Source organism: Pagrus major, chromosome 22, assembly GCF_040436345.1.
Source record: "Pagrus major chromosome 22, Pma_NU_1.0".
NCBI lineage: Eukaryota > Metazoa > Chordata > Actinopteri > Spariformes > Sparidae > Pagrus > Pagrus major.
In genome coordinates this window covers 15,428,573-15,446,007 of record NC_133236.1, presented here as the reverse complement: position 1 = coordinate 15,446,007, position 17,435 = coordinate 15,428,573, and the positions used below count along the sequence as shown (strand labels likewise).

The 17,435-nt window shown below is 42.5% G+C and overlaps 1 protein-coding gene across 1 annotated transcript in view; it reads left to right on the top strand.

The window, feature by feature from the left end:
* Positions 1 to 17,150, top strand: part of extl3 (exostosin-like glycosyltransferase 3) — a 36,339-nt gene extending 19,189 nt beyond the window's left edge. The window contains exons 2-6 of the mRNA XM_073492905.1: positions 4,840 to 7,473; positions 8,532 to 8,659; positions 10,782 to 10,926; positions 11,019 to 11,147; positions 13,204 to 17,150. Of these exons, the coding sequence (XP_073349006.1) occupies positions 5,335 to 7,473; positions 8,532 to 8,659; positions 10,782 to 10,926; positions 11,019 to 11,147; positions 13,204 to 13,413 (2,751 nt within the window). The 5' untranslated portion in view covers positions 4,840 to 5,334 and the 3' untranslated portion in view covers positions 13,414 to 17,150. The remainder of the gene's footprint in view (positions 1 to 4,839; positions 7,474 to 8,531; positions 8,660 to 10,781; positions 10,927 to 11,018; positions 11,148 to 13,203) is intronic.
* The last annotated feature ends 285 nt before the right edge of the window (positions 17,151 to 17,435 follow it).

The following is a 17,435-nucleotide window of genomic DNA, read 5'->3' as shown; positions in this document are numbered from 1 at the left end:
CCTTTCACCATCTCCCCCTCATGAGAAGTGAGTTGATTGTGGTCAAGTAAAAACCTGTTAGATTTGGATGACGATTCTGTCCGTGCTTCCTGTTCCTTCATAGACAGGAATTTCTGTCTCAGCCAGTGTGCAGAGAGACTGTTCAAACATTTATACAAGTGCTCCCCCTCAAACGTCTGGGAACTTGGAAGCAGCGTCCCACTTCTTCGTTCTCTCCGGCTCTAAGCTCAGCACCTGCTGCTGTTATTCTTTTGACTTCAGATGAGGATATTTTGCCCAGACCTGCTTCGCATTAATCGCAACATGATGCATCTCTGAGTGCCTCCGAACATTACATTCTTTCACACTCCCTGACTTGGCATGAGTGAAGAACTCTAGCTTGATTGATGTTAAAGCGTGTGTTAAATGCATCCTGCCAGATTTTATACGTCTAAATCAAATTAACAGAATGCCAGACTAATGGAGTCTGCGTTATTCATAGGCCTGACCAGTAATTTGCTGACTAAGTCATTGCTGGCTCAGTGCTCACCATGTGGAGCAAAAGGTTTTTTTATCTGGGTCATCAGCGAGGCGCTGTGCTTCGGCTTCTCCTTTCCCCTGTGAAACTGCAGACCACTTGATTTGAAAGTGTTTGGAGTTTATGTAAAATTTGTGTTGATTTCCAGTATTAGCAATGGAATAATTAAACTATAATACAGAGATTAGTCTTCATCTGTGAAGAAGTGGCAAAAGCAAATGAACATAATTATGATCTGTTATTTGGTTACTGCAGCTCTTTGTCCTCATGTAATAGTGTATCTTCACACTTTGTTATATAAGGTGACAGCAAGGACGGGCATGTCAGTATCTCTCAGTGAGCACAATTTTTTTTTTACATCTCACTCTTACACCTGTGCTTCCTTGTATGCCTAAAGCCTACAAGTGGAAAAAATGGAGACAACAGCAGCCCTTTAGGTGCTTAACACCAAGCCGCCTCGCAAACTCAGCGGTAGGTAATGATGGCATTATCATTGATCCTCGGGAACTAAGTCCAGAGCGATCAATGCTTTCCTGTGTTTTTATATGCAGACAGCAATCAGATTAATCCGACTGTAGCGGAGAGAAGACATTCTGTAGATTAGAAAGCTACAACTGAAAAGATTGAGATTAAGTTTCTATCTGTGTGTGTGTGTGTGTTGCTCTGTTTCCCCCCAGAAGCAGCCACGGGGCAGAGCTTTAAACCAGCATGTTTTTGGCTGCAGTTTAGACTTAGCAACAGCGTTTGCCAGCATCTGTCTGCCATTACCCCTGTGACACTGGCAGTCATGCAGCAATTAATCAGACTGCTGTGATAGCTGCCTCTCGGTCACTCTGCACCTCGGGCACATCACTGAGCAGCAGGATGAGGGTCAGCGTCCAAAGGGTCACATGTCCTGGGGCTTTTTACTATACATGTTCCTCCCTAACTACTCCAAAATCCACTGGCCTGTAGTTACTTTGTAGGACTAGAGCCTCTTATCTAATCTTAGCCTGGATTGCTGTGTATCCTTGCTGGACTGCAGCTGCACCTTTTTCTGGCTAATAAAACACTGTGCATTCATGTCTGTACCTTGTGTGTACTGGTGCTTTGTATTGCTACATAAACATGAGTTGCTTGGTAACGTTTCTCTCAATTTTTCGATGTGAAGATTTGCTGCTTTACTTCTGAATATCTTTGAGTTTGGACTTTCAAAGATGTCACATCAAGAATAAATGATTGACCAATCAATCGCAAAAAAAAATGACAGACTAAGGCTGGGCAATATATCGATATTAGTATATCATTATCATGATAGGAGACTTTATACAGTGGGGTCCAAAAGTCTTAGACCACATTTGAAAACTCAGAAATAAAGTGAAAGTGTCAAATTGTTATTCTAAACAAAAAGGGGCTTTCTCAGCATCAAATTAAGGTTAGACTAAATGAGGCAGTGCATGGATCTCTTGAATGCTCTAAAGAAACTGGATCACATGCCTCCAAAGTAGAGCCAGCTGATACAGTACCAATACTGGCCTATCACAGACATATTGGTATCGGCGTATATGTCATCGAATTGTGCCGTTATGAAAACTTTATTATGGCATTATGTGTTCAGGTTGTGCACCCGTCCATCCCATTCTTGTGAATGCAAATCTTGACAATGCCTTTTTTAGGAAATTTCTTCAAAGTTGGCGCAAATGTCCACTTTGACTCGAGTTTGAAATGATTAGATTTGGGTGTTGAAGGTCAAAAGTCGAGGTCACTAGGAATGGGATGGTAAGAGATTTTTATCATGATTGAAATTTTAAAAAACACTCTTAATAAGTTGATCATTTTCACTATCGAGATTATTGTGAATATCCTCACATGAATGACTTGAAAAAGCTGTCAATATGGGACTTTTAGTCCTCTGTTGATTTCATGATTTATTTTGAATTTCCTAAGCCTGACACCGTGGTAGGAGGCATATTTTAATCGGATGTGTGTGAATACTGCAGATTCCAAACTAAATAAACAACAGGGAGATGAGGTTGCCATCTTTCAATCATAGTTTATTTATGCTGGAAGCCCTAATGCTTGACAATTATTTATTTAAGATTATTTTATTGATTGTTGTTTCACTAAAACTTTTCATAATATCTAGATATACTGTTTATTGTACATTGTAATATAGCCTAAAAATATAGCAATAGTATGTTCAGGCCATATCGCTCAGCCTTATGACATGAAAACTATTTCACTTAAATGTGATGATATGGTACTTTTTTCCATTTTATATCATTGTCAATATAGTATTGTTGTGTTTTGGATTATTGTTCGGACAAAACGAGCCATAATGTGAAGTTCTCATTATTTTCTTACAAAATGATTAATCTATTAATCAAGAAAATAATCAGTCATAAAAAATCAAAAATAATTGATAATGAAAAAAATTGTTAGTTGAAAAGAATAATGTAAGACAGAAGTGGGCAATAAAGTATATTACAAGTCATGAAGACATGTTATTAGTTATCACAGCCTGGTAGAAAGTATGTAGCAGCAGGAAGTCGGTCATTTTAGGGAAGATGAAACACGTGCCTGTCACATGATTGGCCAGTATCTTTCCTCATTCCTCTCCTTGACAGGCGCACACACACGCGCCAGCTGTATTGCAAGATGCTGTTTTTCAGGAGAGTCGGGGCTGGAGCAGTAATCTCCAAACATCAGAAATGCCAGTCACATGGAGGCAGCGGGGAGATGTGATTACTTGACTCAGACAGAATGAAAGATGGCTTTTTTCCTATGTTTGTTTTTAAGATGCTATCAGTGTGTGTTGTGATCTAACCCTGCAGTAGTGAAAGCATTACAAGCACAGAGGGTTGACTTCATCAGTAGCCCAGGGAGTAATGTCCTTATCAAGAGGAGCTGTGATGTCGGCAAGGTAAACACCACCTGCGTTCCTGTTCGCCTCTGGTGTCTGTGTCTGTGTCGCTCTGAACTGCACTGCTCAATCAAGGCTCGCTCTCTGTGTTGTAGGGTTAGTAATGCGTTTGATAAGGACTGTTTGGCGCTTGGCCTATCAGTTGACATCCTCGGGGCTTGTGGTGTTGTGTGATATAGCTTGAGCTCAGAGAGCAGACTGTCTGCTGCTTGTGGAAAGAAACAATCTGTGCTTAAATTAAGACTGCTCGTGATGTAAGAGTCTGTCGGAGCTGCCTGTTATTAGAACTTACATTTCTGCGGTTGCTTTTGGCCTGGAGCTTTCTTTTTAAAACATCTGCACACTAAAAATGCAACACTTGAACTCTTGAATTTTTCCTACATTCTGAAGGTGAAAATGAGGAGGTTGTGTAATATATCCTGAAAACTCACCTCCAGTGGCTTCAGGAGCATCTTGAAAACTTGAAAATAAACCTGGCTGGAGTTGAGTAGTCTGCATCAGAAGGTGTAGATGGTTTTCTTTGTGAAAAGGCCTGAGCCTTTTTCTCTCCTGAGCTAGTGAAGATAATTCCCCATCACTCTCTGAGATGGACTGTTATCAGGGATGCTCAGTAATTTGAGTCGGTGATGAGGTCGGGATGCAGAAGGAGTCCTTTAATGAGATTTGCTGGAGGTGCCGTGAGTGTTGGTTCGCCCACTGTGCGTAGTTTACTAGTGATAGCTCTTCTCCCCTCTTTCGTACTCTCAACGTGCAACTGTGAGAGGGAGGAAATTGAAAGAAACAGATACCCCCTGGTGTTCTGCACCACACTGATGATTTTTTCCTGGACGAGGCAACCATGAACAGAATGCAGTGGAAAACAGGATGAGCTGCAGAGACTTGCTTTATATAGAAACAATTAAGTGGCTGGCTACGGAAAGACAGACTATATATAAATTTATATGTTGTTGTGTGGACCCTGCAGCCGACAGCCTCTTTGTCTGTGTAATGACAAACAAGTCACTTCTTAATGCAAAAGAAAAAAAAAGAGAGCTGGGCTTTATATGACAAGTTTGCTTTACTAAAGGCTGTAATGTTTCCTGCGATGTAATGAAACTAAGTACACTTTTGAGGTACGAGTACTTTACTTGAGTATATCCATTTCCTGCTTTTATGCGTCCACTCCACTACATTTTGGAGACAAAAATTTAACTTTTGATCTTTAATTCATTAATTAAATTAGCAATTGAAATAAAAATCTCCACTGATTCTGGGTGAATAATCAAGTCAAGTCAATAATTGGTGAACCCATAGTAGACAGTGTATACATACATGTAAATATCATTCTTTCTTATAGTTAAACAGCTGTCATTTTGATCTTGGTTCAGATAGTTATTGTTTCATTGTGACTCATTGTTTTGTATGTTATTCTCTCTCCTAGGTTCCTGTTTTGAGAAGAGAAGATTCAAGAAGCCCTGTCTCCAGAGGAATTCCTGACAAGGGGCCAGAAAATGAGCAAATCCCAAACAGAAGGAACCGGCCCACCGAGCTATCACACTGACCTGTGAGCGGCCATGCCCTCCCTGCAACATACGTCGAGGGGAACCCCTCTACAGATGCAGGATTGTTTTCTGACATAGATTTGTAAGATTACCTAGACCTGAAAATAGAAATGGCATTAGTTTGTGTGGGCTATAACACATCAGAGTACATACTAGAATACAGGTGAGGCTGAACCTCGATTCAACATCCACAGGACGCTGAAGAGGAGGTAGACGGCCTCAGATGACCTTTACAGAAGGACAGAGCTACAGCCAAGCTTTGATGATTTAGTATCCATCCCACTGCCTTGCTGACAAGGTCACACCATGGCTGCTGCTGATCCCCATAGCAACGGTTCCTTGGTGGGGCGAGGAGCAGACTGAGAGAGTCAACAATGCAGCGTAACGGTGGCGGGGTGGGTGCCGGTGGCCAGCCATGGGTGTTGCGACGTGTGCGCCTCACATGGCTCAGTTTCATGCTCTTCTTCATCCTGGTCTTCTTCCCACTCATTGCCCACTACTACCTCACTACCATAGATGAAGCTGGGGGTCCTGATAAGCGCATCTTTGGGCCGCGGCCCGGTGGTGAACTGTGCGAGGCCAAACATGTGCAGGATCTGTGCCGAATCCGTGAGTCGGTCAGCGAGGAGCTGCTGCAGTTGGAGGCCAAGAGGCAGGAGCTTAATGGGGAGATCGCCCGACTCAACCTGCGCATCGAGGCCTGCAAGCGCAGCATCGACAGCGCCAAGCAGGATCTGCTGCAGCTGAAGAATGTCATCAGCCAGACAGAGCATTCCTATAAAGAACTAATGGCCCAGAACCAGCCCAAGCTATCATTGCCGGTCCGGCTGCTGCCAGACAAGGAGGACCCTGGACTGCCACCACCCAAGTCTGCGCGCTCATGTCGTCTACGCTCCTGCTTCGACTACGCTCGCTGCCCTCTTACGTCTGGGTTTCCTGTGTATGTCTATGACACAGGCTCCTATCCATGGGCGGACTATCTTGACCCACTGGTGAAGCAGGCTTTTGCAGCGTCAGTTAAGAGCAACATTTATGTAACTGATAACCCCAGCATTGCCTGTCTGTATTTGGTGCTGGTAGGGGAGCTACAGGAGTCCTCCTCCTCCCCAATGCCATCTCCTGCAGAGCTGGAGAAGCAATTAAAAGCTCTCCCATACTGGAGATCTGATGGACACAATCATTTACTGGTGCATCTCTCTCGAAAGTCCATGACACAGAACTTCCTGTATAATGTGAGCACAGGACGGGCGGCAGTTGCTCAGTCCACCTTCCTGGAGCAGCAGTACCGTGAGGGCTTTGACTTGGTTGTGTCCCCTCTGGTTCATGCCCTCTCAGAACCAAACTTTTTGGAAGTGCCCCCCCAAGTCCCTGTAAAGAGGAAATACCTCTTCACCTTCCAGGGGGAGAGGGTGGAGTCACTGAGGAGCAGCTTACAGGAGGCACCCCCTCAGTCTTTTGAAGAGGAAATGGAAGGAGACCCACCAGCCGACTATGATGATCGCATTATCGGTACCTTAAAGGCGGTGCAGGACAGCCACTTGGACCAGGTGCTGGTAGAGTTCACCTGCAAGAACCCGCGGCCAAGTTTGCCGACTGAGTGGGCTCTTTGTGGAGAGAGGGAGGACAGGCTGGAGGTGCTCAAGGCTTCAACTTTTGCCTTGGTGATCTCTCCAGGGGATGGACAGCTGGTGGCCTCAGCAGGCTGCGGGATGAGGCTTTTTGAGGCCCTAGAAGTAGGGACCATCCCAGTGGTGTTGGGAGACCACTCAAGACTACCATATCACCAGTTTATTCGATGGAGCGAAGCTGCCATTATAGTCCCTAAGCCTCGTGTCACAGAGCTTCATTTCCTGCTGCGCAGCCTATCAGACAATGACATGTTAGCTATGAGGCGGCAGGGCCGCTTTCTGTGGGAGACCTACTTCTCTACCTCGGAGAATGTTCTTAACACCCTCCTGGCCAGCATCAGAACCAGCATCCAGGTTCCTGCTGCACCCATCAAAGAGGAGCCCGCCCACGAGATTCCTCACAAAGCGGGGAAGCTGGCAGGAACTGATGCCAACCTGGCTGACAATGGTGACCTGGATTTGGGTCCCGTTGAGACTGAGCCCCCCTACGCCTCTCCCCGCTTTCTCCGCAATTTCACATACACAGCTGCAGACACTTACAGAGCATGGAATCGGGCCCCAGGGCCTTTCCATCTCTTTCCTCATACTCCTTTGGACCCTGTGTTGCCCTCTGAGGCGAAATTCCTTGGCTCAGGTACTGGTTTCAGGCCTATCGGTGGAGGTACGGGAGGCTCCGGGAAGGAGTTCCAGGCAGCTCTAGGAGGTAACGTGCCCCGAGAGCAATTCACAGTGGTCATGCTGACATATGAGAGAGAGGAGGTGCTGATGAACTCTCTTGAGAGGTTGAATGGACTGCCGTACCTCAACAAGGTGGTGGTGGTGTGGAACTCACCCAAGCCTCCTTCAGATGACCTTCTGTGGCCAGACATTGGCCTGCCAATTGTGGTGAGTACTCCCTCAGAAGAAGGGCTTCTGAAGTAAGGAATACATCTTCTTATCCTGTGTCTATAAAATGCATAAAACATTATCCTATAACATTTCTAATGTGTCAGAGGTGGTGCAAAGTTTGCTTAAGTACATTACATTGAGCTCTTTGCATCAGTACCTCTTTGAAACTCTGCAGGAGTCCTCACAAATTACCAGAAGCTTTACTAAGAGGATGTAAGAAGGCTGACGTCCATGAATAATAAAATTTTGGTTTATGAATTAAGCCTTAAAAATAAAATATCCCTCTTCACACCATTTGTTTGTGATGGAGACCGTGTACAAGTGGCAAAAGAGAGCTGATGGGTTGAATCTGGTAGAAGAGGCTTTGATGCTGCCTGGCACTAAGATTCGACGAGTTTATATGATGATTTCTAAATGGTGCTTACATCGATTGTCAACATAAATGGCTCTTAAAGTCATATTGAGTCTACTATTTATCATTTACAAACTATTTATACAGCTTTATTCAATATTTGTATAATAAAAATGGATAAAATAACTATGTGAAAGGGGTTGCTTGTTTGATGTACCCACAGAGAATTATCACTCAGCTCCGCAGTTCCTCTCACTTCTGTGAAGTGTTTTCACATCTTTCAGCTCATTACTTTGGTTTTCCAGCACACAACTTTACTGTTTTGATTCACTCTCATGGCTTTCCAGAGGCTCATTTTCAGCCTCAGAAGGCAGCAGTGTTCAGCAAAAAAAATCCCAAAACACTCTGTACGCTACCTGCCCAGCTTCAGACCAGTAGTTAACAACTAGCTGGTGAACAAAGTGGAGCACTTAGCAGCAGTCTGCCAAGAACAGTTTGCCAAGTTCAGCATATCGACTTAAAATGTGATTAATTATGTATATTTTCCGTTTACAGCTTGTTTCTGCTGCCTCCTAGTGGCCAAAAAAATCAGTTAGTGCAGGTTCATATCAGTCAGGTAGAAGGTAGTCGACTTTACCAACAAGAGCTGCATGTGAAGTGCAGAAATGTTGTTGCTAAGCAGAATCTCGTCTTGTCCCTGCAGGTTGTACGCACAGAAAAGAACAGCCTGAACAACCGCTTCCTCCCCTGGGATGCCGTGGAGACTGAGGCCATCCTTTCGATTGATGATGATGCTCATCTCCGCCATGATGAGATCATGTTCGGGTTCAGGTCAGTGATGATGACAGAATGAAGATGAATGGTTGGGTATTTGTCATGACTATGTAGCATTTTACTGTGCCTATAAAAAGTTTTCACCCATCTTGAAAGTTTGCATGTTTTATGTACTGTATTCGCTATAAATACATAACTTTCTTTGCGAACATCCCCATGCAAAAAAAAAACAACCTCCTTCCTGTAATTTGTAACATGTAACTTGGCAGGTTAACATTAATGCCAGCTAAATTAACAGTCAACAATATCAATCAGCTGTCAACAGACAGAACACATGAAAAATAAACTTAACTGTAGACAAACATGTTATGTTATCAACATGCTCGTACTCGCTGTGTGTACTCGCAGTTTTGTGGCGAATCCCATCTGTTCTTTGGTGAAAATTCTCAAAACAATGACAACTACAGACTCAAGTTTTCTCTGGAAGTTTTGCCGGGACGTCACAATTTCTCCAAATAAACTGTTGCCATTTGTCACAGATTTTCAGGTCATTTGGTAACAGGTGAATGCTCCCCATTTCTGCTTTTTCAACTTTGCATCTAAAAACTGGACACGTCGCTGCCATATTTTGAAAATAGAGAATTGTAGGCCCCGTTTACATGACAGCAGCTCTGCTAAAAATGGAGTAGTTTTTCCTTTGTGTTTTAAAAAAGTTCTGCGATCATTAAACCACGTTGTGAAAACCATCCTCATGCACACGGATCTGTAAAAACGATTGAAAACACTGTAGTATGCATGCTTGGCCAGTATTAGCAGCACAACAAAAGCTTGATAGTCCGCAATTGTTCTTGTGTACTCCTGTTTGTGGCTGAAAACGTTATGTGCGAAGCTTGGGCCGTGTCGTCACAGTTGTCACAGCAATTGCAAGATAATTCTCTGGAAACCGTTTCCAAAAGTTCCCAAAAACACTGTAAATACAAAAAGGCAACACAAGTTTACCGTTATGCAGAATCTTGATGTGTAAACAGCCCATAAATTGTGAAACTACCCATAATTAGCTATTAGCTACACCTGGCACACCTGATTTCTCCTTGGATATCCCTTGTTTCCAAGCAGCATTATGCTAATGATATGGAATTGGAATCCACCCTGAAAGTTGACGGGATCGGTTCCTTAGGTTTGTGACCCTGACCTATGTATTTATTGGTACACTGCAGTTCTAAAGCATAAACGCTCAGCCAGTGATAATTTTGCTGATTTTCATCAGAGGACGTCTTTAACAACATACAAGTTGCAACACTAGGTATAATTGTTTCTCTCTCAGGAGCATTGCTGTGAAGACAGTTTTTAAACACAAAACTGTAGCAAAATAGAAGCTACATCTCCCGAGAGGAGTTAAAATGCCCAAAAAATGCAGAAGCATCACATTCCTGAAAACACTGAATTAGACACTGAGACTGAGCCAACCACCAGAGACTGAACCAGAGAAAATAAAAGGGAAACATGCTGTCAGTGCCTTGTATTTATGATTCATTTGCTAATACTGTACTCAGATAAGCTGAAGGCCATGCTTAAACCAATTACAGTACGCCGTTATGCTATTTTTGTGCACCACCCCTCCCTCTCTGACTTGTCTACAAGTCGGTGCTGCAGCAGCTTGTTCAGGCAGGCAAAAATTGGGGTCATTTGTCATGAATTATTTCGACTCCCCCAGAATTACCCAGGAATGTTTCCTCACCTGCACTCTCACCAAGGAGGAGAAATGACACAGCAGCTGAGTGTTAAACATCCGAGCGGTCTCACACGAGCTTGTTTAAGACATTCGATGTCTCTTCTTCTGTGTTTAATCAGATAACCTTTTTGTTCAAGTCTTTCTAGCAGTGACTGGGCAACAGTATCTGTGTAAATAAGAGCCAAGTGTGAGATTCTGGCTTTCAATCTTTATAATAAAACTGTCACATATTAATAGAAGACAACAGAGTGGATACTTAATTACTCCCAAGAGGCAGTGTGAGATGGCAAGTTGGAACAGATGGATGAAGAATGGTGGCGTATGCTCAGACAGACACTTGAAAAAGTTACAAACTACAAAACACTTATTGATCCTGCACAGTCAGTCTTAATGAATTGATTGAAAATGAAGACTTCTGTTAATTTTGTGTTCGCCGGTGTCTCACAGAGTGTGGCGCGAGGCCAGAGATCGCATCGTGGGCTTCCCTGGGAGGTATCACGCGTGGGACGTCAACCATCAGTCCTGGCTCTACAACTCCAACTACTCCTGTGAGCTCTCCATGGTCCTGACAGGAGCTGCTTTCTTCCACAAGGTCAGAACTTGCATTCTCCAAAGCATTCACTCAAATTTATATTTTTTTTGCATTTTTCATTCACGTGTTCTCCTATGTGTTTGTTTTTGTAGTACTACGCCTATCTGTACTCCTACGTCATGCCCCAGGCCATCAGGGACATGGTGGACGAGTACATAAACTGCGAGGATATCGCCATGAACTTCCTGGTCTCCCACATCACCCGCAAACCACCCATCAAGGTCAGTGACGGAGCGATGCAGTCCGAGCGGCTGTGCTCAGCTCAGCATCGACAAACTTTGTATCTCCCTCAGGCCCCAGCGTATTTATATTTCTGCCCACTTAGCTTTGCCATTACTCAAACTGACACGTCCAATATTCCACACAAATGATAAATCAAAAACACAAGATCGAATCAGTGCGTTATGTCTGATTTTTCCCCTGGATTTTTATTGGAAGGACATTTATTACCAGAGTGCATATTTATGGCGAGACAAATAATTACAGCAATCAAGCCTGGGGAAGCTGTTGGAACAGAAATGTCATGCAGCTCTCAGTTTAAGTTCTTTTTGATTTAGATGGGTGTTAATATTCAGGGTGTTTCCGAGGGGAATTAAAGACGGCTTTGATGGAGTGTGTTGCATGACAGCAATTCACTGCTTGGAATAAGCCTTGTGAATAATGAATTTGGGGCAAGTTTGAATGTGGAGTCTTAAATGGTGAGGGACTATATATCTCTTTTAGTCCAAATACGATAAATAAAACAGAAAATAAATTACTTTTTATGCACCACTGGTGCTGAATTTACAACATTCAGTGTCAGTTTTTCCTCGTCTTAATTGGCCATTCGCTAAGCCCCGTCACCTTTTGCATAGCACATGTGCTGTTTACAATTACATAATGACAGTGGCAGATTTACCACTTAAAATATGTCGTAATGTTTTAAAGCAATGCATCTTTGATTTTAGACGTTAGTAGACAAAAGCAGGGTTGTCATTTTAAGTAAATCACAGTCGATTTTGTGGGCTGAAATGACAACTGTCGCAGCAGATTGCACCATCTCTAGCTGGCGAGCTTATTAAACCGTGACTCTGACTGAACTCTGGCTGTGTTTTTAATGTTAAAGCTAAGTTGTATAAAAAAAAACAGTTCTTCATGAGGCACTTTATTGCTATATATGTGAAATCATGCTTAAGGACTGAATGTCCCAGGCAAAAAGTTAATGATCAGGTAAAGGACATGCGAATAAAGAAACTGCATTGATCTTGTACTGCAGTGTGCAATAGTGTGTATGTTTTTGTAAATACCGTGTTATTTTTTAGTTATTCTAGGATGCCCATTAACATCAGGTGAAGGGACTGCCGATGAAAACTAGCGGTTCAGCTAACACTGGGGGCATTTATATTGGTTTAAATGTTAATTAATGTACACTATCCCTTTTAAAAAATAAAGAATATGAGAATTGTATTAAAACTTGATGCACACATTATTAAAATGTATAGTCCTTTTGGCTGCTTAGCCTACATAATTGTTCATATTTTCAAACATTACAAAAAAAAAGCTTTTAGCATTAGTAGTAACTGGTGTGTTTGGCGATTATAACACTGTCCTGGGTAATGAGATTCAGCTTGAGTCTCCCCAACTCCAATAAGTTGCTGCTGACGTTAGCCTGAACTCTGCTAGCATCCATGATTGGCTAGCAGATGTGTGCTGGTTGTGAAAAGGGCTTTTTACCAGCTGCGACTGGTGTGTGTGTGTGTGTGTGTGTGTGTGTGTGTGTGTCATCATAACAAAATGTGGTCCTGAAGACACCTGTTGTAGTTGTAAGTAATTTTGCCAGGTGTTTATGTCTGTCTTTGTATCTGTGGTGTCACAACTATCCAAGATACAGTCACGAAACTTGAGATCAAAATCAAGGCGGACTTCCAAGATGGGTGCGGTCCAACTCATGTAATAATGTAGTAATGACCACTGAGAAGTCATCCGTCAGAACGTCAACATGTTGGCGATCGTCACAGCTGGTGTGATCCCCTCACAAGATGTTCTCTAGTTTTTTACTAAACGTAGTTAGCCATTGAAATATTTCTTGGCCTTGGAAGTAACTAGTTACTCCTGTACGTAGTGAGCTAATTAGCTGGATGTGCTAAGTTGCTTAGATATGATCAATGATTATATATATATATATAACAGTGTTCAGGGTTTAGTGAACTCCTCTAACACACTTTTTCCACATGTACAAGTATATTTCAAAGTAAACATGACAAATGTACATACTGACTCTCTCTCTATCTTTGTTAGGTGACATCTCGTTGGACTTTCCGCTGCCCCGGCTGCCCTCAGGCCCTCTCACACGATGACTCGCATTTCCACGAACGCCACAAGTGCATCAACTTCTTCGTCAAGGTGTACGGCTACATGCCACTGCTGTACACGCAGTTCCGCGTGGACTCTGTTCTCTTTAAGACTCGTTTACCCCATGACAAGACCAAGTGCTTCAAGTTCATCTAGCGTCGGGGCTGAGTGTCCCAGCAAAGAGCCAAAAGCAGAGTGGATTGAAGGACTGGAAGTGTTTAAACAAGCAGCACTGCAAGCGTTGATGAAGATGGATGGATGGAGGGACTGCCAGATAAAAGCACAGAAGGGAAGTTTGGGGTTAGGATTTTTCCCGGGGGTATAGATGAGTTAACCTTAAAAGGCTTGCAGTCTAATCCACAACTCCAGTGAAAATTTGAAGAGTGGAAGCTGAAAGGGAACACTGCCAACAAAATAAGCCTTTTCAGTGGATGTCACTCCTCCTTTTTCATGTTCTTCAATCATGCTCAATCATCAACCACTACAGATGTCATTTGCACCTCTTAGCGGCCTGCTGAGAAAAGAGGGCAGTTGTACACAGTGTACAGAAACTCTCCCACGATAAACCCTACCTGATAATGGAGCTATCAGTTACTGAATCACTGACAGACTGATGTCAGGCTGTGTTCAGCCCAGCAGCCTGTTGACAGTTTCAGCTGGGACAGCAAAAAGTGTTAGCGGCACGCGGCTGCCTCTGCGCTTCTTTTGTTTGTTTGTTTTCCGTTTTACAGTTACAAACTGTACTTCTTGTACGTGTATGCGAGAGAAGCACTGATGGTCAGAAGTATTTTATTGAACAGTCTTTCTTTTTTTTTAAAAATAATGTCGTTTAAATGTATAAATCTTTATGTCGAACGAACATTTTCCAGAACCTCTGCCTGTGGGAGATCAGACACACACTTGTTACTCTTAGAACGAGTCAGGACCTCGACTGAAGAGTTAAACAGGTTGGCCCAATCATGTTCAGTAGTGTCACGTGTTCAAGAAGGAATTCACTTCAGCGGTCACCATAATGCCTCGAATTTGTCATGAAAACCAGCCACCATTTTGTCATTTTGTTATGCTTACAGGAAGCTGCACTCCTTGTTGGGTGTTTAAAATGGCCTGTTTTTTATGCTATAGGGTGTTTTATTAATGTTTGTAAAATTGGTCCGAGGTAAAAGTAGTCATGTTTAAATGTAATAATATCGAGCAATCAACGGTTACTATGTCCCTCACTGAAGTGCAACAAAGTCAACAATCACAGCTGCCAAAATGAACAACAAATAGGTTTGGATGTCTAATTAAGGTTGTATTTATAAAGAAAGTCTTCAGTGAAGTTAAATATACTATTAGGATTATGGTCAAATTTAGGTTTAAAGGAAATAGTTTGACATGTTGGGAAAAATTTGCCCTCTGGTGGAAAATGAAAAGATCGATAAGTTATTCAAATGTCTCTGTTAAATATGAAACTACAGCTAGCTTAAAGTTTGCTTAGCATCAGAACTGTAGACAGAGGAAACAGCTAGCCTGGCGATGAACAAGCAACATAATCTGCCTACCAACACCTGTGAAGCTCTTTAAAAAATAACACATGAATTCTTGTTTGTTTAATCTGTGAAAACACTTCCCCCTATTCAGTTTTTGTGCTCAGCTAAGCTAACTAGCTGCAGGCTGTAATGTTTAGCCTCATATCAAGGGAGCAATTTGTAAAATATGGCCAGAAGACAGTGTGAAGACAACAGTGTTGACGTGTCAAAGACGTCCATGTTACTGTGTTTTCGAAGATGTCTACTGAAGTTAGCATGCTAACCAGCTAGCTCCAGCCAGTCATGTGTCTTAATACCACTTTGTACCCATAAGAGGTGATAGTCTCATCGCCTTGTTTCAGCATAATAAATTAGCAAAGTAAACTCAAAATATAAAAGAAATGAAAAACTCTTACTCTTACTTTCCTTACTAAAGAGACAAATACAACCGTACACCTTCTGAGTTTTAATTTCTTTCTTATACAGATCGACAACAAGCTTCATTCCCTTGTTAAATCATTGTGAAACACACAAATGAAATAAAACTCACCAAAACAGTCTTTATTTGTCTTTCCACAATCACCTCTGGTTTGGTCAAAATAAATCCTCTATTCACCAAATAAGATAGTAGAAGTAAAAATATAATTGCTCTACACTCCGTTTTCACACGCGGCTGATGTCAGACTCTGTCGCCTCTCTCCCGTCCCCACCTGCCATGTCTTGTTGTCCCAGAAGTCATAGTCCTGGTCCACGCCACTGTAAATCACCTCCATACTGTATCCCCTGTTGTTAAACTGACCTCAGTCGGTATTGGAGGCTGTGTTCAGTCGGTGTCCTGTGCTCCTGCCAAGGAAAGCTAGCAAAGATCAGCAGTTGTCAGTTACTCTGGTGATATGCTGCCCTCTATGTTTAGAGCTACCTTTGAATTCTGGCCATATTCTACGAGTTGCACCTTTTATTGAATAATTACTAGAGCAGTGAATATCGTCTCATCCAAAAACCTTTTTTCCCAACATTTTAAAGTATTCTCTTTAATATATCACCAGTTCTGGCTTTGCAACACAAGTATTAGATATGTCGGCCATTTTCATGTCCCCCTCCTGTATAGATCGTTCCCCGCTCAGACAGAAACGTCACTTTACAGTGTCGCCATATTGGTTCCACTTTGTTTGTTTGTAGTTGTTTTTTTTTACCATTGCTTGATGAATGTTTTCTTTGCCAAATAGGTACGACATCTGCTGCTTTACAGTCTAATTTTCAGGGTGCACAGTGTGAATGATCGCTAAAGGGATGCAGTCTGGTACACCCATATCCACTCTGCATGGTACTTTACCAGGAGTCAATCCATTGGAGCCCTTCCCATCATGTATTATAAATCCAAAGTCCTTTATTTGACCTTGTCAGACTTAATTCCTGTAATCTGAACAAAAGAGTCACCTAAAAAGATCCCTTTAAAAATAAAAAAAGATATTTAGAGAAGTTTAGGACTTGTTATAACTGCGAGGATGCTTTTATGAAACAAAAACTCTCATGAGTCCATGGTTCCTGTATATTTATTGAATATATTATTAAAAAAAGATTTTTCTAAACTGATGACACATTCAATAAAATGACAAGACATTGTAGTTTATTATTCTTAATCGCAAAGAGGTCCCAACCCGTTTGAGCCGTCAGCTTATTTTATTGCCGAGGAAAACTAGCTGGTGCCACTGGATGCTCGAAGGGGAACTTGACTGACCTGAGAGCAGCGAGATGTAACAGACTGTCGTAAACTAAGCTTCTGCAACAACCACTGGACAGGCAGTAAAATGTCTTTGAAGCCAAATCTCTACCTGCTCCAGGTGGCTGCTGCTGCTGCTCTCTGAACCCTCCAGTGAAAAATAAAAATATTAAATTGAGAGACAGATTCCTAATAACATGTAAATTTACAGCTTAAAACACATCCAAATTTACCCTCCTGCCGCACCAGACTTGAAACAACAGCCTGGCTCCTCACATCTTAACACTTCAACACTTTTATTGGAGCTCCAGGTTCCTCGTAATTACCTGGCTGCCTCTCAACATGTCCTCAGGCCATAGATGGGGGTCGGCTGGTATTTTAGAACCTCACATTCCTCCAATCCCCTGTAGGATCTGTGGCACAGCTGGTTTTCCGTGGCCCAGAGCAGGGTGAAATTTCCCTGGAAGGCTGCAGTCACTCTGCTGTAGGTGTAAGGAGTTGGGGAAACTATGTGCTCCAGGGTCTGATCCACGCCCGTGGGCGAGGCTCCAGCCACCTGCAACGCTGCTTGAGCTGTACCAGACTGATGACTGATGACAGCGTTAAACAAACCATTGAAGGCCAGATACATGGAAATAAAAACTCTCAACATTGTTAAAACATTACCTGACTTGTGGCCTCGTTCTTTTCTCCTAAACACATTCCTGCACTTAAAATAAGACGAGTGAATCAGAATTTATAAGACATTGTTCGACTTTGGGTATATACGCTGCGTTTACTTGCTTTCTTAAGAGTACGTTTCTTTGATGAAATGATTGATACCACTCTTATGTCTGTGTGGTAAAAATGAACCTGCAGTTAACTAGATGGTAGAGCCTGAGCGATGCTGGATTTTTGGGGCTGATGAGTGCAAAATAATGTACTGTATACGTCCATATACACATTTCACA